At 34.4% G+C, this 18,341-nt stretch overlaps 1 protein-coding gene across 6 annotated transcripts in view; it reads left to right on the top strand.

Moving 5' to 3' along the window:
• The window catches only part of LOC128246867 (rap1 GTPase-activating protein 1-like), a 168,550-nt gene that overhangs the window by 136,316 nt on the left and 13,893 nt on the right, over window positions 1-18,341 (top strand). For 5 of the 6 annotated variants that reach the window (XM_052965361.1, XM_052965366.1, XM_052965367.1 and 2 more), the window contains 12 exons: window positions 1,921-2,017; window positions 5,529-5,609; window positions 7,935-8,018; window positions 10,428-10,484; window positions 10,974-11,180; window positions 11,528-11,631; window positions 12,512-12,590; window positions 12,778-12,915; window positions 14,125-14,355; window positions 14,555-14,710; window positions 16,007-16,078; window positions 17,713-17,799. In XM_052965361.1, the coding sequence (XP_052821321.1) occupies window positions 1,921-2,017; window positions 5,529-5,609; window positions 7,935-8,018; window positions 10,428-10,484; window positions 10,974-11,180; window positions 11,528-11,631; window positions 12,512-12,590; window positions 12,778-12,915; window positions 14,125-14,355; window positions 14,555-14,710; window positions 16,007-16,078; window positions 17,713-17,799 (1,393 nt within the window). The remainder of the gene's footprint in view (window positions 1-1,920; window positions 2,018-5,528; window positions 5,610-7,934; window positions 8,019-10,427; window positions 10,485-10,973; window positions 11,181-11,527; window positions 11,632-12,511; window positions 12,591-12,777; window positions 12,916-14,124; window positions 14,356-14,554; window positions 14,711-16,006; window positions 16,079-17,712; window positions 17,800-18,341) is intronic. The other variant, XM_052965362.1, reaches the window with a different exon arrangement.

The raw sequence follows: 18,341 nt of genomic DNA, 5'->3' as shown, positions 1-18,341 counted from the left end.
AACATTTAGCCAAATTTGGAATTCTCACTGTAATTAAATCCTATTTATCTCCTTTCTAATTTGTACTGTGTCATTTAACCACAAATAATTCAAACGTTCTTTTAAAAATCATGAGGAATTATATAATTTCCATTTCCAATTTCTAACAATTTGGATGCAGTGCATTTTACAAAAGAACACTTCAGAGGAAAACCAATTTACTTCCAGGGATTAAGTTGATTGTCATCACGCAGATTGTATGTCTAAGAAATTAAGTTGTCAGGGGAAAAAAATCTTATCTGAAGGATTCAGTTGCATCTTAGACTTTTGAGTACATCATGAGCATGACGACCAGACTTAGCCTTTAGCTAGAGTTTGAATATCTAAGAGATTTATTTCCAAGGACCAAGTTGCATTGCACCTTAGAATTTGGTTGTGCCAACCTCATGAGCTTATTAGGCCATACAGCCACAGAACATTTGCAACTCCTCGGCCATTTTCCATTGAAAACAACCTCAGATGATTATGCCTGTACATCAGTAGAAGAAGTTCGTAATTTTTTTAACAATAGTATTAATTAACGTGTATTTTGTATATCTAAGTTTAAAATGATTGCCAATGAAGAGAATAATTGCATAAATAATTAAGACTCCCAAGAGTAAAGTCATTAAATTTAACTCGCAGCTAAACTGAAATGACTATGCAATCTACTTGATGCGTAGTTAAAATGTTAAGGTTCCTGACATTGTAAACCATCCATGTACATCTGAGGTTGTTTTCAGTGGAAAATTAATGGCCGTGGAGTTCCAAATGGTCACAGAAATCACAAAACCTGAAAGTCTGAGAGACAATATCGCCTTTGATTGTAAACGAGGATAATGTTGCCACCCACAGTTTGTTCTCCTGTGTGTGATTGCATTATTGGATCGTAATAAGAAGTTTGTAATGAGATGTTCACACACAAGCATCCACGGTCAACAATTTCTGACTTTCTGATTTTCTGATTTTCGCCAAATCATGTCTGTGCGATGTGTTGACTCTGTGAAGATAATTGTTCATAGGAAGAAGGATATCTAGAGTTTTTGTTGTCTTCTAACAATCTGTATTTCAGTATTGTCAACATTGTTGTTTTATAGTCATAGTTTGCATCGTCATCGTCATCATCATCATCATCATCATCATCATCATCACACGATCATCATCATCATCATCATCATCATCATCATCATCATCATCATCATCATCGTCATCATCGTCATCATTATCATCATCTATAATGATATTGCATTCATCTGATAAGTTATTATCTATGTTTGATATGTCAACTAACGTGGCTGGATTATCTTAACAATCCGTCTTGCATTTGAGCACATATCTGCTTCTTGTCAAAATCTTCAACAGAAAATCTATCATGATAGTAATTGTCACATTATCACAATTGTGTCCTTGTCACGAAATCAATCAGTTTACCTTAGTTTGCGTATATGTGACCACTTTATTGGAATCACTCTGAAGACCAGATGGAGTCATGTCCCATTATAGAAATAGTGTTCAAATTCAGCGATGATGCTTCTGCTGTCATTTATAGTGAATGTATTATGATAATTAAATGAGAAAGGTTATACCTCAGCCGCTCATCAGTGAAGTGAAGATGATGGATGTTCACTTAATGAAAAAAATACATGTCCAATAAGATCTTTTATATGGCATCGTAAAACATATTGTACAAACAATTTCAGCCAAATGATACCAAATCACTAGCGGATCCAGTTGGGGAGGGGGTGGGGGGGACTTCAATATCAGATTTTTACTGCATATTAAACATTAGTAAATTCTAATTTGCAACCTGCGCATAGTCTATCCTGGTATAAGATTTCAGCAAAGTTCATTATTGCTGAGTTGGCATCTCCTTTAATTGTTTTGCTGTCTTATATTTTTCAGGAAACAGAATATGGAGGGACAGCTGTACTGTGAGAACCACCTGCCTACCACACCGAAATCCAAAATGGAGGATAGATCCAGAACCTCCAAAACTTCTGTAAGATTAATATATGTTTATATCCAAAAACACACCGTAAGATTACGTAGTTAAAGATTGGTTCTTGGATGATGCCATTAATTAAAGCAGCCATTACTGCATAAAACCAGTAAATCTTTTGGTTTGGTCAAATTTATCCAACAAGTTCATTGATTGATCAATATATTATTCAGTAACTACTATTAAACAATCGAATAATTTAAATGTGCATAGTAATTAAAAGATAACCTGTGGACAACGTATCAAATTTTTATACAATTGGCTGCCGCAGGGAACTTCACTAATAGTTCAGTTTATGTAGAAAAAGCACTTCAATGAGTGATCCTTTAATCATATGGTAACTGCATTGATAAGGATCGCCTGATTAGGACTATGAACTGTGTTGATACATGTCAAATAAAGTTCTGTTCTGTTCTGCTCAATTGTGACAGTGCCTTGCAGTGTAAAATGCAATTTGGAAGTTTTGTCAACACTGCCTGAAAATCTTTGATAATTAGCATATTAGTAAAAGTTTTCACATCTGTTTTCGCTGCAATATATAGCTCTTATTTTTTTCATTGCAATAAATAGCTCTTACTTTCATTTCATTGCAAGTGTACTGATTTCCTTTTGATAGTTCTCAGTTTCATTTTCAATGTAATAGTTCTCACTTTTGTTTTCATTGCAATAGTTCTCACTTTTGCTTTCATTGCAATTGTTCTCACTTTTGTTTTCATTGCAATAGTTCTCACTTTTGTTTTCATTGCAATTGTTCTCACTTTTGTTTTCTTTGCAATTGTTCTCACTTTTGTTTTCATTGCATTTGTTCTCACTTTTGTTTTCTTTGCAATTGTTCTCACTTTTGTTTTCATTGCAATAGTTCTCACTTTTGTTTTCATTGCAATAGTTCTCACTTTTGTTTTTATTGCAATTGTTCTCACTTTTGTTCTCATTGCAATTGTAAATCTCACAATTGTTTCAACTGCTTTAGTGCTCACTTAAGGTTTCATTGCAATAGTTCTCAGTTTTGCTTCTATTGCTGCGCTCACTTTAGATTCCATTGCAAAAGTTCTCACTTTAAGTTCCATTGCAATAGTTCTCAGTTTTGCTTCCATTGCAATGGTTCTCAGTTTTGTCTCCACTGCTACAAAGCTCACTTTAGGTTTCATTGCAATAGTTCTCAGTTTTGTTTCCACTGCTTCAGCGCTCACTTTAGGTTCCATTTGCAATAGTTCTCAGTTTTGCTTCCATTGCTACAACAATTTAGGTTCCATTGCAATAGTTTTCAGTTTGCTTCCATTGCTACAACAATTTAGATTCCATTGCAATAGTTTTCAGTTTTGCTTCCATTGCAATAGTTCTCAGTTTTGCTTCCATTGCAATAGTTCTCAGTTTTGTTTCCACTGCTAGAGCGCTCACTTTAGGTTCCATTGCAACAGTTCTTAGTTTTGTTTCCACTGCTAGAGCGCTCACTTTAGTTTCCATTGCAACAGTTCTTAGTTTTGTTTCCACTGCTAGAGCGCTCACTTTAGGTTCCATTGCAACAGTTCTTAGTTTTGTTTCCACTGCTAGAGCGCTCACTTTAGGTTCCATTGCAACAGTTCTTAGTTTTGTTTCCACTGCTAGAGCGCTCACTTTAGGTTCCATTGCAACAGTTCTTAGTTTTGTTTCCACTGCTAGAGCGCTCACTTTAGGTTCCATTGCAACAGTTCTTAGTTTTGTTTCCACTGCTAGAGCGCTCACTTTAGTTTCCATTGCAACAGTTCTTAGTTTTGTTTCCACTGCTAGAGCGCTCACTTTAGGTTCCATTGCAACAGTTCTTAGTTTTGTTTCCACTGCTAGAGCGCTCACTTTAGTTTCCATTGCAACAGTTCTTAGTTTTGTTTCCACTGCTAGAGCGCTCACTTTAGGTTCCATTGCAACAGTTCTTAGTTTTGTTTCCACTGCTAGAGCGCTCACTTTAGGTTCCATTGCAACAGTTCTTAGTTTTGTTTCCACTGCTAGAGCGCTCACTTTAGGTTCCATTGCAATAGTTCTCAGTTTTGCGTACATAGCAATGGTTCTCACTTTTGTTTCCACTGCTACAGCGCTCACTTCTGTTTCCATGGCAATATATTCAGAGTGAGTGAGTGTGACACACTGACTCAGCATGCCAAGAAACACCTTGTTGAAAAAGTTTCTTTATTTAGCACCATTTTGCATTTTTAGTGGCTGTCACAGCTTTCCTATGATTTTATGGGCGAATAATGTCTTCTTTCAGTGCAATGAACCTAATAATAGTACTTATTTGTGTTTTTGTCAGTTTATAAGGCCAGACCTATTTAGTTTTTATTTCTTCGGAATTTGAGCGGACCATATAAATCAATATTTGGAAAGAAAGTGCTCTAAAATGATAAACTTATTCTTCCCTTTATTAGTAAATTCATGGATATATTCTCATACAATATGGCCATAAACGTTCCAAGACAGGCATTCTTGGAACTGTTGCAATTTTCAGAGCATGACATGAAATAACTCTATTTGAAGCAACTGATGGCTTTACAGAAAGCATGTTTGTTTTTTTAAGCACTTAAACATATCCATCATTCAGAAGACCCTTTTTGTTTGAGATTTGGCGAAAACTTTAACCAGCTGCTCGAAAAAAAATAAAAAAATATATACACTTAAAAATATCTGAAAAATGGTAGCGGTAAATCCAAGAACCAATATATTCATTTTGTGTGGAATTATGGTTTGACAGAACCCAGCCTGTTAAAGACATGCTGGTAACTGACGTCAAAACTGTGAAAAAGTCAATAATCATCATGAAAACTGTATACTTATCAACTTACAATGTATACGCCTTACCATAAAGTCTTATGAATCTTACAAAATTAAATGTAAGTCAGTATTTAGCTGGATTTTTACCCAGTCAGTGTAAGTGCATTAATTTTTCTTTTTCTGTGATGTTAAGTCTTTTATACACAGCTTTTTATATCCACTACATTAAAAAGAATGGTTAAAGGTTAAGATGAACATGTTTGTTGATTAAAAAAGAGATATTCTTGGAAATATTTTTACTGGTGCACTCACCAACAAAGTTTGGGTGGTATTTTGGAGTCGCCAGATATTAAATTGATTTGTCAATTCGTTGTTGATCGATTGGTTGGGCGGCGTTACGGTTTGGCAGTCAGTTGTTAATGCAACCGCAATAAAATTGTTTGTTTGGAAACAATATTAAAGTTATGTTTTAAGTCGTCAGGTTAATTACATAGCCAGAGTTATTGAAATCATGCGTGATTGATTTCATTAAGAGGGTTATGTGTGTGATGTAACTGTTTTGTTGCATGTTGTCAAGGGTAACGTTCAATAACTGTCATGTTGTATACAAATGAATTGTATTGTTATTTATCTGCATGCCAGTTACTGAATGGTTAAGCTCCACCTACTTGTTACCATATGTATAGAGGAAAATAGGAAACACTCAAGCATGGTACAAAAATACTTGTTTTAGTTTACTGAAATGTGGTCAATTGTTTTTTTTCCCTTACAGGGTCCCGATTTCATTGATCTGATTATTCGACTACAAGATAACCGAATAGAAGACCAACGTTGTGATATATCCAACTTTAAGGTAACCCCTCTTGCTTAATACGCACAAATGCGGTTTGTTATTGCATGGTAAAATGATAAATATATACTTTAAAATTCTTTAACACTTTAAAAGTTTGAGATTCTTGTGTTATGTCTGATCCAGTGTTTTTTTCTCCAACATTTTGGAAATGGGGCCTTCAGATTATATTGGGAAATAGGCATCATCAAATTAATTGACCAAAATTGGGAATTTCATTTTTCCTAGAAATGAATGGTTTATAACATATAGACAGAAGAAATAAAAAGAAAGTGATCAAGTTTATTTCTTTTCAAAAGCACCAATTTTTCCATACAAAAACAATTTTGGGCCCAATTTTTCGAATTATTTTCAAATTTTGAGAAAAAAGTAATGTTTTAGCCTTGGTAATGCAGCCCAAAATTAGTCTGGAACAAAAACCCTGATCGTTTTAATGTTTGCTTGAAAGAGAGTAAAAGACTGTTTTCCTCTGTAAGATGTAAACTTTAGAACATAGTTATTTCTTTTGACAGGCAATGCTTCTTTGACAATTTTTTTTACTTGCTGTGTGATTATAACTTACCTGATCTTTTTTAAATATGAGTACTTGCTTTGTGCAACTTTCCTTATCTTTGACGTCAATGTATATTTCTGTGTCCGTCTTTTTGATATTTGACAAAATGTATATTTCTGTGTGAAACTGCAATTTGTGTGACATTTCATGGTCTCGCAAGAGGTATTCTGGCCTTTGAGTAAGTAAAAAGGGAGAAATTATAGTACCGTCCCTGTGTCGTGGTGGCATCTGGGGGTATTCCATCATTTCTGTGATATCTCTGTTATGATGGTAGGTTACCCTAAACAATAATTATAGTATGAAGTTAAACAGTTACAGCAAATAATACAGCATTCAAGCATTTTTGGCTTAAAGTTATGAAGGCTAAATGATTTTGATATTTGTTTTAAATTTAGTGTATTTATACATAATAACTTTTATTGCTCCATTTTTGGTGTAAGTTTATGGGGTGCTGTGCTGTGCTTTGCTGTAGAAAGTGCTTTTTTTTCTCAGAGTTAAATTTATCAGATGCACACAACAGTAATACAGATGTAGACAAGACACAATTTTGTTGTATAGTGTCCAAACTTGGTATGGACATTGGTCATGGCGAGGAGATCTGTCGTTTACATTTAAGTAAAACAGTTCTATACAATTGTCTGACTATGTTTAAAGAAGACAATATGTACATCATATTATCATAATCAGGTTCGTTAATAACTGCGGGCTTATATTTTTGTCGAGCTATGCCCCCCCCCCCCCAAAAAAAAAATGAGGAGCTATTTTATCCGCGTTTTTCTTGGTACAGGTAACAATTTTGTAATTCTCTGTAAATCCAAGTTTGTAACTCCTAGAGTAAGGCCAAAAAATGTATTTGTAGATTCACACCCAGATTTTAAAGGGACTTGTTAAGGTTTCATAAGTTATTCCTCAGTCACATTTGCCACGCGGCCATAGGGTCTGAAATATTTACAGCCAATAGTGAATACAGGGCGCCTGCAGTACTGTAGCAATCACAAATGTTAGGGTACCGGCAGGGCTATTTTAAATATTTTGGGACAGAAAGTCTGCGGCTGCCGCATGAACTTGGACGTAATGAAGCACCTAAGGGCGTCCCTGCTGCATTTTTTAACAATTTTCAAGCAGACTCAAGTTAATCCCAAGGCGCCCATAAGGCACCTGCAAGGCCACCGTATGGGCGCCTTAAGGTTGCATGCCTTAGGTGGCCACTGCAATTTTTTTTGAGTCTGTGAAAGTTTATTTGTAATTCATAAAACCCTAGAGCAGCCGCATGCCAAATGCAAGGTTCGACGTATGCCCAACGCATGGTATCGTTGGAACTGCTCTACAGCGTGTCTATTCTATGGCGTAAATACAGTAAAATATATTGTTAGGTCGATTGGTTACCTTTCAGTACCAGTAGATTCTCTACAGCTGCACCATGTATCTCTTGATTTCAGGGGCCTATGGCCACCATAGCCTAGCCGTAGAGTAAATCAACACCTGAGTGCAAGAACTCAATATCTGCTTCTTTTTCTGTATGCAGTTACTGAGTTAAAGCACTAAGCTGATGAAATGTGACTGAGGTATTAGACATTAAAAAATATAATTTTAGACATTAAAAAATATAATTTTGTGTGAAATGTGAACAAAATCAAACATTCAAAGATTGTTTGCGCTGAGGAAGATTCTGGATTAGAATCTAAAAATATAATTCTGTGGCCTAACTCTTCCTTAAAAACTTGATTTGTACTCTTTGAGTGAATGTACAACTCTATTGCCTCTCTGCCATGCAGGGTCCCGACTTCTATGAAATGCTTCTGAAGTTTCAAGGTCGTCGTTACGAGGACCAGCGGTGTTCTTTGCCTCTTGCGCTGCAGGTCTGAAATACCCCACCCACTCTAGACTTTCACTGTAGTACTTATAACTGTTGTTGTTAGTGGCACATAGTGGTATTGATGTTGTTGTTAGTTGTTGTCACATTTTATTAACTCTCCTTTCTGTTTTTAAAAGGAAAAAAGTATATTTATTGATTCTATATATTCATAACCTAGGTATAATTGTTGTTGTGTTTGTGTTGTCGTTGCCCAAGAACCTCAACGGTCATAACTCAAAACAACAAGGCAGGAATGTGATTTGTCTGCAGATTTGCTGATTTCCCTAAAAGGAAATCCCTTTAAGGAGCATAAAATATGGATGTACTGACCCTGTGCAAGATTCTTCACATCAGTGGTAGCCTATACCAGCCCTCAAACCTCTCACTGAATTTGTTCCAGCCCTTCAGCTGCCATGTCAATCCCTGTCAAGGTTAATAAAAAGAAACTTGGTACACATGTTGCCAGAGACAAAATAAACATGTTTAGCAGTGCTCTGGCTTTAATGAATTATCAAATTGATTATGCCCCTTTTCGGAAAAACAGCAGACCAGCTTTGACGTTCGCTTTGTGATGCTCTTGTTGATTTTGTACTAGTTAATCATACATGGATTCTGCAATATCCTAGTTACAACTCATCTTCCTCACCATGGGTATGTGGCACATTTAAAAGTGGTATTGTCGTCGTTGTTGTTGTTGCAATTATTTTTATTCCGTGATTTTATACTAGTTTAGTGATTGTACATTGAATCTGCTAAATGATAAATTAAATGAGTTATAGTTATCATGTCATCATTCAGTTTATTTTTCCATGCTGTTTGTAGTAATGTTGTTTCACACTCTAAAATCACTCCTTTTAATTCCTAACTCTCTTCGGCTTACACTAGCTGTACCTATTTCAGGGCTTAGCTTTTCAATTCATTTGTTTCAATGCTAAATGTTACACAAATACTGTTACGGTGTGGAGAGATGTATCATTATCATTTGTTTAGCTATTTTGTTAAAGAATTTTGATACTTAAGTTGACTTTCACAACTTTAGCTAATTAAATTAAGCCTATTTAGTTAGGCAAAAAAACCCACCTGTAACATGCTTGAAAAATTTGGATAGGTGAATTGGATCATTTCTGTTTTAATTACTTTAATAGAATATGATTAGAATTCATCCATTTATGCCCATTTTTTTTTTTTAAGGTGTGTCAGTTTGGGCACTTATTGTGCTATTAGTTACATATTTTTATTGCCTTTTATTTAACTGACTTGCTCTGGTTTTGGCACAAAATATTTTTTTTCCAGTAATGCATCTGAAACAACGATATAATGTAATTATTTTACTCTTTTATACAAAATTGCAGCAAAAATACAATCAAAGTATAATAAAAATCAACCAGATTGCGAACTCCTGCAGTCAAGTAAAAAAAGGATAACCGATAATTTATCCACTCACCCACGGAGGGACTCATTCTGAGCTGATAGAAATGTAAACCTTTATTGAAAATATAGGGAAAACCATGTGATAATTATCAATCAACCAATCATACTTCAGCCTTTTGTTGAATCAGAATTCAAAATCGTGGACTTCAAAGAAAATATATGAGCATATATCAATATTTGTTTAAGAGTTCCACTGCCTTTAGTATCTGAGTTTTGACACTCTTAATGCTTTATCACTCTTTATTTCACAAAAAAATGATTAAGCATTTACTTACCAACAATGAACAAATCCCTTTAATTATTTTTTCTATGTTTTTTCACACTATTTATTTTTTTCAGTTGAATCATTGGAACCAAACATCTTTTTTTTGCCTTAAAAAGAATTAAAGTGATGAAAATATATATTGTATATTTTTGTTGAGAAAAAGATTGTTTATTCATTTGTAAGGGTTATTTTTTCAGTGACCAATTTATTTCCCTGTGAATGTATAGAGAAAAACATTATCTGATTTTTCCCTGTTCCCAACAGATACAAAACTATTATTCGGTTTCAATGTGACAAAGTGCCTTCAGATTCTGAACAATGTTATGAAGTACCTTTAGGCAACCTATTACCAGCAGGGCTTACAGGAACTGTATAAGTTGTCTTTGTTGTCAGACACAGATTCCCTTAAAGCTTTAAATGTCTTATGTTTCTGATTTGTGTTAGAAGGGGTCCTTTAGCCATTAAGATATCTGACATTTTAGAAGAAAAAAATATGAGGTATTGTGATAATGGTGTTTTTGCTGTTTACATTGCCATGCACAAATCTTATCCTTCGCCATGTCGCACAAACCTTTCAAAAAATATATTTACATGAAAGTTAATAGACTTATTTCCTAAGATACAATGTAAATATAAAGTAGATTTACTTATGGTCGAGTTATGCCCCTTTTTTGCTGAAAACAATTATATACCGATATTCATCTTCCTGCGTTTCAGGTGAACAATAATGACAATGCGGCAGCCCTTAAAAAAGATATTAATACAGTGACTGAGGTAAGACCTTTTTGATTTAATCTTCAAATAATTATAAACATAGTACACAAGTGCAATAAAAACAAGAGGGACAGTCGCTCAGTAGTGAAATACTCGAGCTTTTAAAACCCTGTTTGGTGCACGCTAGTGGAGGGCTCAAACAACAATGAACAAGATATACCGAAGTACAAACACCAGAAACTGAACAGTGACCGTCATATGTGTCTTAAAAAATGATTCACTTACCACCTTGGAGAAAGCGTCTTTAAAATTTGAAAATTAAATTACTTTTTTATAATCAATTTAATACTAGAGATTAGAGTGTTTTACTTGTAATTTTTTTACCTTAATTATGTGTGATGGGGTTTGCGGTTTATAATTTTCAAAATGTTGGTAAACTTTAAAAAGACAATATCCAAATAGTTTAATATGCCCTATTACTCTTCATTGACTGGCAATGGTTTCAAATTTAAATATATGATGTATTTCAGAAAAACTTTTTTGTTTTAGATCCTCAAAAAGCCTGGTCCATATCCCATGGTACATCTTCCTTCCGGTTGTATATTTACCATTCATCCGCCTGAACCTGTTTCTGAAGCAGGGGAGAATGGGGCTGAGTCACAGTTACACACTACTAATTCTTTGGAGTCAAGGTTACATCCCACTATAGAAAAAGATGAATCTGCTCATGTGTATAGAAACCATTTTCTTGGTTGGGTATGTATTTACAGTCAAGTCTTATAAAATTTGTTTTTCACTAAATCATAATATTTCTTGATGCAATCTCTTTCGTTATTTAAAGTTTATTTCGTTAATTGACAGACTCGACAGACTCAAAATATCATGAGCGTAGGCTTATCTTCTCTTCCACATTTCCATTAAACTGATTTTTGCTCAGTTTCCAAGTATTTTTTCTATTTGTATAGACTCTTGTTGATAAAATTAATTACAGATAATTTTTTTGTTGAGATAAATCGTCAGAAAAATTAAGACAGAACGTGGCAAAACACTTAACACAATGTTCCTATTCTATGGTTGTATGATTTTAATCATGTTATTTTCAGGAGCATTTTAATTGTTACACATTAGACGAGGGCATGGGACCAATGGTGTTCTCCTTTAAAGAAGAACTCATAGACAAACAATTACATATACGATGTATATTACGGTAAGTAACCCCTAGCCAAACAATTAATACATATACTATGTATATAACGGTACATAACTCATAGACAAACAATTACATAATTATACGATGTATATTATGGTACGTAACTCATAGACAAACAATTACATATACGATGTATATTACGGTTAGTAACTCATAGACAAACAGTTATGCATGCTCACATGCTGATTTCATGACATGATTTTTTTTTTGACAAGTTTATTTTTTGCATATTTTATGTATAAAATGAAATTAAAAGGACAAACCAGAAGTTCAAAGAATGACACAACATTTTTTTTTCTCTATTTCTTTGCACTGGAATTAAAAAAATAAAAAGATTGACAGTGTAAAATTTCATGAAGGACCATGATGACTTAGTCCAAAAATTATTGTAATAAAAGTGTGTTTCTGTATTTATTCTTATATTATAAATGAAGATATTGCACTAAATTGTGTAGCGTAAAAATCCCCTGGTGTTATATCAAAATCCCCTGGAATTCAAACCAAAAGCCCCTGGGAAGCTACTCAGAAATATGGCATTTATGATACATGAAATTAAGGGATTTTAAAAAGTTTGCTGATTGGGGAAAAATTAAGCACACAGGTTTATCAATAAGACACGCGACCGGAGCGTTTTATAGGACATTTACTGTATTTTTATAGAAAACACTGATTGAATGACAGTACTAAATACATAAAACATCGCTATATAAATAAAAGCACAATTGAAAACATTATATATACATTGATGAAACCGCATATATATGAAAAAAACATGCTGCAGTTAAATTATGATGGTGACAGCATTTAAAATGTATTTTCTTTTATAAAATGCCAAGCTATCCTATTTTATTTTAAATTATTTGTTGTTGTTTTTCAGAACAAAATCAGGCACTTGGCACAGTGTATTCCCATTAAATTCCGTTGGGGATGTTCCGTCACCCATGAGACTGGCGAAGGTAATAATGTCAAATCTTTTAAGGAAAGCTATACTTTACTTTTTTTTCTTTATTTTAATTTGATATAAGATATAAAAAATGGCAGCAAACTATCTTACAACAATCACACTCCAGTTTATTTCCTAGGCTTGTATTGTATTGCTTCAGTAATGATACAAGGGAAGCAACTCCAATAACTTTTTTTCAGTTGATGTGTGAAGAGTATTCAGGGGAACGATTTCAGCCTGTGTTGACGACGAAGGGATCAGAGATGATCGTCCAGTATGACGAACATAGGCTTACAAACAACTTCAAATTTGGTGTCATATACCAGAAATTCAGACAGGTGATTATGAACAGCAATAATTCAAAGGGACCAGATGATATAATTGCAAGAAAACAAGATTTTTTTATAAAAACTAACATAAAACTGACATCGTTGTGTACACCACATTGAATCTTACTAACTGATGTATCACAGTCATCCTTTATGACACATGCATCTTTCGCATTTTTTTCGCATTTTTCCAATTCAAAATGAACTGGGGTATTGTCTACCACAGTGATTTGGTGGGAATGAGCTCCCGCTTTGGTGTCATTTGACCTGTACAAAATTTAGTGACATTTAACCTAAAGATTTATTTTTTTTCTTCAGATTCATCAAAGGGGTCACTCCTACCAACTATCTAGCATAAAATAACTATGAATTACTGGACTTTTACAAAGTCAGAAAATCTCGAAATGTCTAAATGGAGGATATTCAACTAATTTGAGGCCTTGAAAGTCATGGGCAGTAAGCTGTGTCCATTATTCAACTAATTTGAGGCCCTGAATGTCATTGGCAGTAAGCTGTGTCCATTATTCAACTAATTTGAGGCCCTGAAAGTCATGGGCAGTAAGCTGTGTCCATTATTCAACTAGTTTGAGGCCCTGAAAGTCATGGGCAGTAAGCTGTGTCCATTATTCAACTAATTTGAGGCCCTGAAAGTCATGGGCAGTAAGCTGTGTCCATTATTCAACTAGTTTGAGGCCCTGAAAGTCATGTTCAGTAAGCTTTGTCCATTATTCAACTAATTTGAGGCCCTGAAAGTCATGTTCAGTAAGCTGTGTCCATTATTCAACTAATTTGAGGCCCTGAAAGTCATGGGCAGTAAGCTGTGTCCATTATTCAACTAATTTGAGGCCCTGAAAGTCATGGGCAGTAAGCTGTGTCCATTGATTTATGAACAAATATCAGGATTAATCAACTAATTTGAGGGCCTGAAATTCTTTGTTTTTAGATTGAAAATTTTCTTTCCTTGATTTATCAACATCTCTCCATGAAGACAAGAGTCCATGAAGTTAAGATTAGGGTAACTGTTATAATAAGGGAGATAACTCTTGTTATTCTTAATAAAATATGTCATTAGATTGCTTAGTACTTGTACAAAGATCAAAACTTGGAAGATTACTCTGTCATACTTTATACATATTGAAGTAAGAGTTTCTTACCTTTACCATTAAAAAATCGGCCTATCTGTGATATACAATTGATGAAAAAAATTGTTTATTTCAGACAAAAGAGGAAGAGTTATTTGGAAACATCGGTCACAGTCCAGCAATGGAAGAATTCCTACAGTGTATCGGGTATCGGGTGTCATTACGGAATTTTGAGGGTTACAGGGGTGGTCTAGATACGGTGCACGGGCAGACGGGGCTTGAGTCTCTGTACACTAAGTTTCACGGGCGAGAGATTATGTTCCACGTTTCAACAATGCTTCCATTCACTGAGGGTGACACTCAACAGGTATCATAACCTTTCCATCACAAATTGTTATTATCTAAGCATTATCAAGTGTTCTGGCACATGCCGGATTTTCCGTTTTTTCCTGGTCTCAAGGGGTCGTTTTTCGTAAACTTATCAATGATATATACAACATATCATATATGCTATCATCTTTCATATGCATAGTTATTTTGAATCCTCAAATGATTTTTAATTTCAGTTGCAAAGAAAACGTCACATAGGGAATGACATAGTTGCCATCGTCTTTCAAGAGGAGAATACTCCATTCGTCCCAAGTATAATAGCGTCCCATTTCCTTCACTGCTACATTGTTGTCCAGCCAATAAATCCAAACACTGATCACACACAGTATAAGGTAATGCAGAGTTATTATGCTTCATTAAATCTCTGTAGATTGTTTAAATTTCACAATGGTTTAATGTTCGCAAATTTTCAGATAATTGTCAGGCTGCAAATTTAAAACCTAGCAAGATATAACTTTTCCTACACTTTTGTCAATGATTTAACAAAGATGTAACAATTTTTTTACCTTTTGAAACCAGGGCCTTTTTTTACCCATTCTTTGCTGTTGCCAATACCTGGCTACTTTCCCAGACCTTGTTTTTATTCCCAAAATAGACTCTATAATTCCGCATGTTCAAAAAAATGTTATACTGTATTTTTTGTTTTGTTTTTTAATTTTATATAATGAGAATATCACCATTGATTAATTGATGTTTCTGAGTGATGATTTACTGTGATATTGATATTATATTCCATTTGTAAAACTAAATTGACCAAATTGTCTGAAAAAGTACTCTGAAAATTTTAAACTGAAAATAATACATGCTTTTTTTTCCACAAAAAGGGCTAGGGACTATCTGCCAAATAAATGGTAAAAAAGGCCTATATGCAAAAGAAAGGCTTTAGCAAAATTAGAAATGATCTACAATACTTCAAGGTTCTCTTGATTCTGAAGACAATATTTTAACCAATTTAAACCACTCTCAAGTCTGCAACATTTACTTCTCCTTGGGTTGTCCTTTTGAGAGCTCAAACTTTCAACCTCTTTTGCGAGAGGCTTAATGGTGCACAAGACCAATCTCTGCAAAATTGTGCTTATGCAAGTTACTTAGCATAAGTAAATGTAACTTTCTTCACAATCGTTGTAAATGAAATAGCATTTAAACTTATCAGAAGGATTCGAGGTAACAATGAAATGATTTGTAGTTATGCCACTGAGAATGAACATGTTCACAATGCATGGTTGGTCTGTTAACAAGGTCATTTTGTACTAGAACATTTTATTCCAACACATTTGTAAGTCACATTGGCAGTTTTCAAAAAGTGCTTATTGGTAAGGCAGTCACAAACATTTGTTTACAAAGTATATTTGTACAGAAATGAGTTCATAAATATGTTCTAAGCTCCACAATCTAAAAAAAATTCTGACATGTTTGAAAGTCACCTTCATTATTTTGCGGTTTTGTCATGTAAAACGAAATTATACCCATAAATGGATTCTTGTAGTGAATTGAAACATAAACCAGTCGGCAAGAATTTAATAGGATTCATGCAGAATTAACAACACAACTACTTGATACTTTGAAACCCTATATTTCTATCAAACAGTTAAGTACCATAGTACATAATCATTATTTCATCGTTCCAGATCACAGTCACTGCAAGGGAAGGTGTTCCCTGGTTCGGACCAGCACTGCCACCAGGTTCCATCTTAAATAAGGTAAAATATTTTAAATAATTTTGTAAGTTGAAACAGCGTATTGCACTAGTCTTTCGAGAATTTTCCCCCTTTAATTATAAAAAAATTCCTAAAATTGATCTTGTCAAAGCAATAACTTTAGAAACCTTTGTCCAATCATCACCAAATTTGGTCAGAATGTGTATGGGCATAATGTTGTGGTTAAGTTTAATAACTAGCTGTATCGCTAAAGTCACTGGAGAGAAATCGCTCTTTAATTATATAAATTATCTGAGATCAGTCAAAAAATGTCTGATTAATAACTTTTGAAGCTTTTGACCAGTTCTCACCAAACTTAATATGTGGGCAGAATATCTCAGTCAGATTTTATAACCTGCCACTTTGTCTTTGTCACTCCAGGGTTATGACCCTCAAAATGGCAATAAACTGTGTCAACAGTGTCTTATAAGTTTGGTGATTATTTAGCCAAAATATGGGATGGAGCTTATATTGTGACAGTGGGTGCTATTGTGCTTGAAGCATTGCATTGACTCTGTGGAATTCTTGTAATCCTTGTCTATGGTGTATTCATAAGCATTTTTCTGGTAGCATTGCAATAACTGGCATTTTTGTAAGCCTTCTCTATGATAGAATCATTAGAGTCATAAGTATGTTGCTTAATGTACCTTAACTCCATGGCATTCTTGTAAGCTTTGTTTTCTTATATCATTGCATTCACTCTGTGGCATTCTTGTAAGCTTTGTTTTCTTGTATCATTGCATTCACTCTGTGGCATTCTTGTAAGCTTTGTCTTCTTGTATCATTACATTCACTCTGTGGCATTCTTGTAAGCATTCAATCTGCAGCATTCTTGTAAGCTTTGTCTTCTTGTATCGTTGCATTCACTCTGCGGCATTCTTGTAAGCTTTGTCTTCTTGTATCATTGCATTCACTCTGCGGCATTCTTGTAAGCTTTGTCTTCTTGTATCATTGCATTCACTCTGCGGCATTCTTGTAAGCTTTGTCTTCTTGTATCATTGCATTCACTCTGTGGCATTCTTGTAAGCTTTGTCTTCTTGTATCATTGCATTCACTCTGCGGCATTCTTGTAAGCTTTGTCTTCTTGTATTATTGCATTCACTCTGCGGCATTCTTGTAAGCTTTGTCTTCTTGTATCATTGCATTCACTCTGCGGCATTCTTGTAAGCTTTGTCTTCTTGTATCATTGCATTCACTCTGCGGCATTCTTGTAAGCTTTGTCTTCTTGTATCATTGCATTCACTCTGTGGCATTCTTGTAAGCTTTGTCTTCTTATATCATTGCATTCACTCTGCGGCATTCTTGTAAGCTTTGTCTTCTTGTATCATTGCATTCACTCTGTGGCATTCTTGTAAGCTTTGTCAGCTTGTAGCATTGCATTTATTCTGCCGCATTCTTGTAAGCTTTGTTTGCTTGTAAAACATTGTAAAAACAGCCACATTTTTCCCCAATCTTTTGGGAACTTGGTTGGAACATTTGGTGAATCTCATGTGTGAAGTCAATAAACAGGCTAAAGCAACCATCATTGAATGCTCAGAAACCATCAATTATTAAATTTCTTTGCAAACACAAGTATGGCAAAACCTCATGTTACATGTATGTCATCCATTTCAATGTATTTCATTGTTTGTTTTCAGGGTCCAGAATTACGGGAGATTATTCTTACCAAGTTGTTGAATGCTGAGCTGGCTTGTTACAAAGCTGAACAGTTTGCTAAGCTAGAGGTATGAAGGGCTGTAGGTAGAAAAACTGACGTTATTTAAGTAATTGAATCAGCCCCAAAAATCAAAACTGACAATGCCCAAAGGTTTAAGCAACTATAAGACAAAAGGGTTGCAAATTTTATAGCAAATAAGGTCAAAAAGCATAATAACTATGAATTCTCAAGTCTGAAAAGCGTAAGGGCCGACATTAAAATTTAATACTTTTTATGTTGCTCTTGTGAATATCTGCAAGTATTAAATATTAGCTCATTTATTATGTAAATCAGAATTTCTGTTATATGTGTTACACAGTGTATGTGATGGAAGCTTTATAGCACAAAGCTGGAATCTTGAATCTTTGGGATACAGAAGAATGTAACAAATTTTTCCTTGTGTCTTGGTTTGTTGACATGGATAAGTCCTCTAAATGTTTCCACTATTATGAATAGGATGTCTATCTGATTATGCCATACTTGTCCTGATAAATGCACATCCCCTAAATGGATGTGCAGATTTTACTGATTCTAGGATCTTGTGCTATTCCTGGTTCCAACCATAACAAG

This window comes from Mya arenaria, chromosome 9 (assembly GCF_026914265.1).
Source record: "Mya arenaria isolate MELC-2E11 chromosome 9, ASM2691426v1".
Lineage (NCBI taxonomy): Eukaryota > Metazoa > Mollusca > Bivalvia > Myida > Myidae > Mya > Mya arenaria.
Note: the sequence above shows the minus strand (reverse complement) of the source record. Positions and strands in the feature narration are given on the sequence as shown.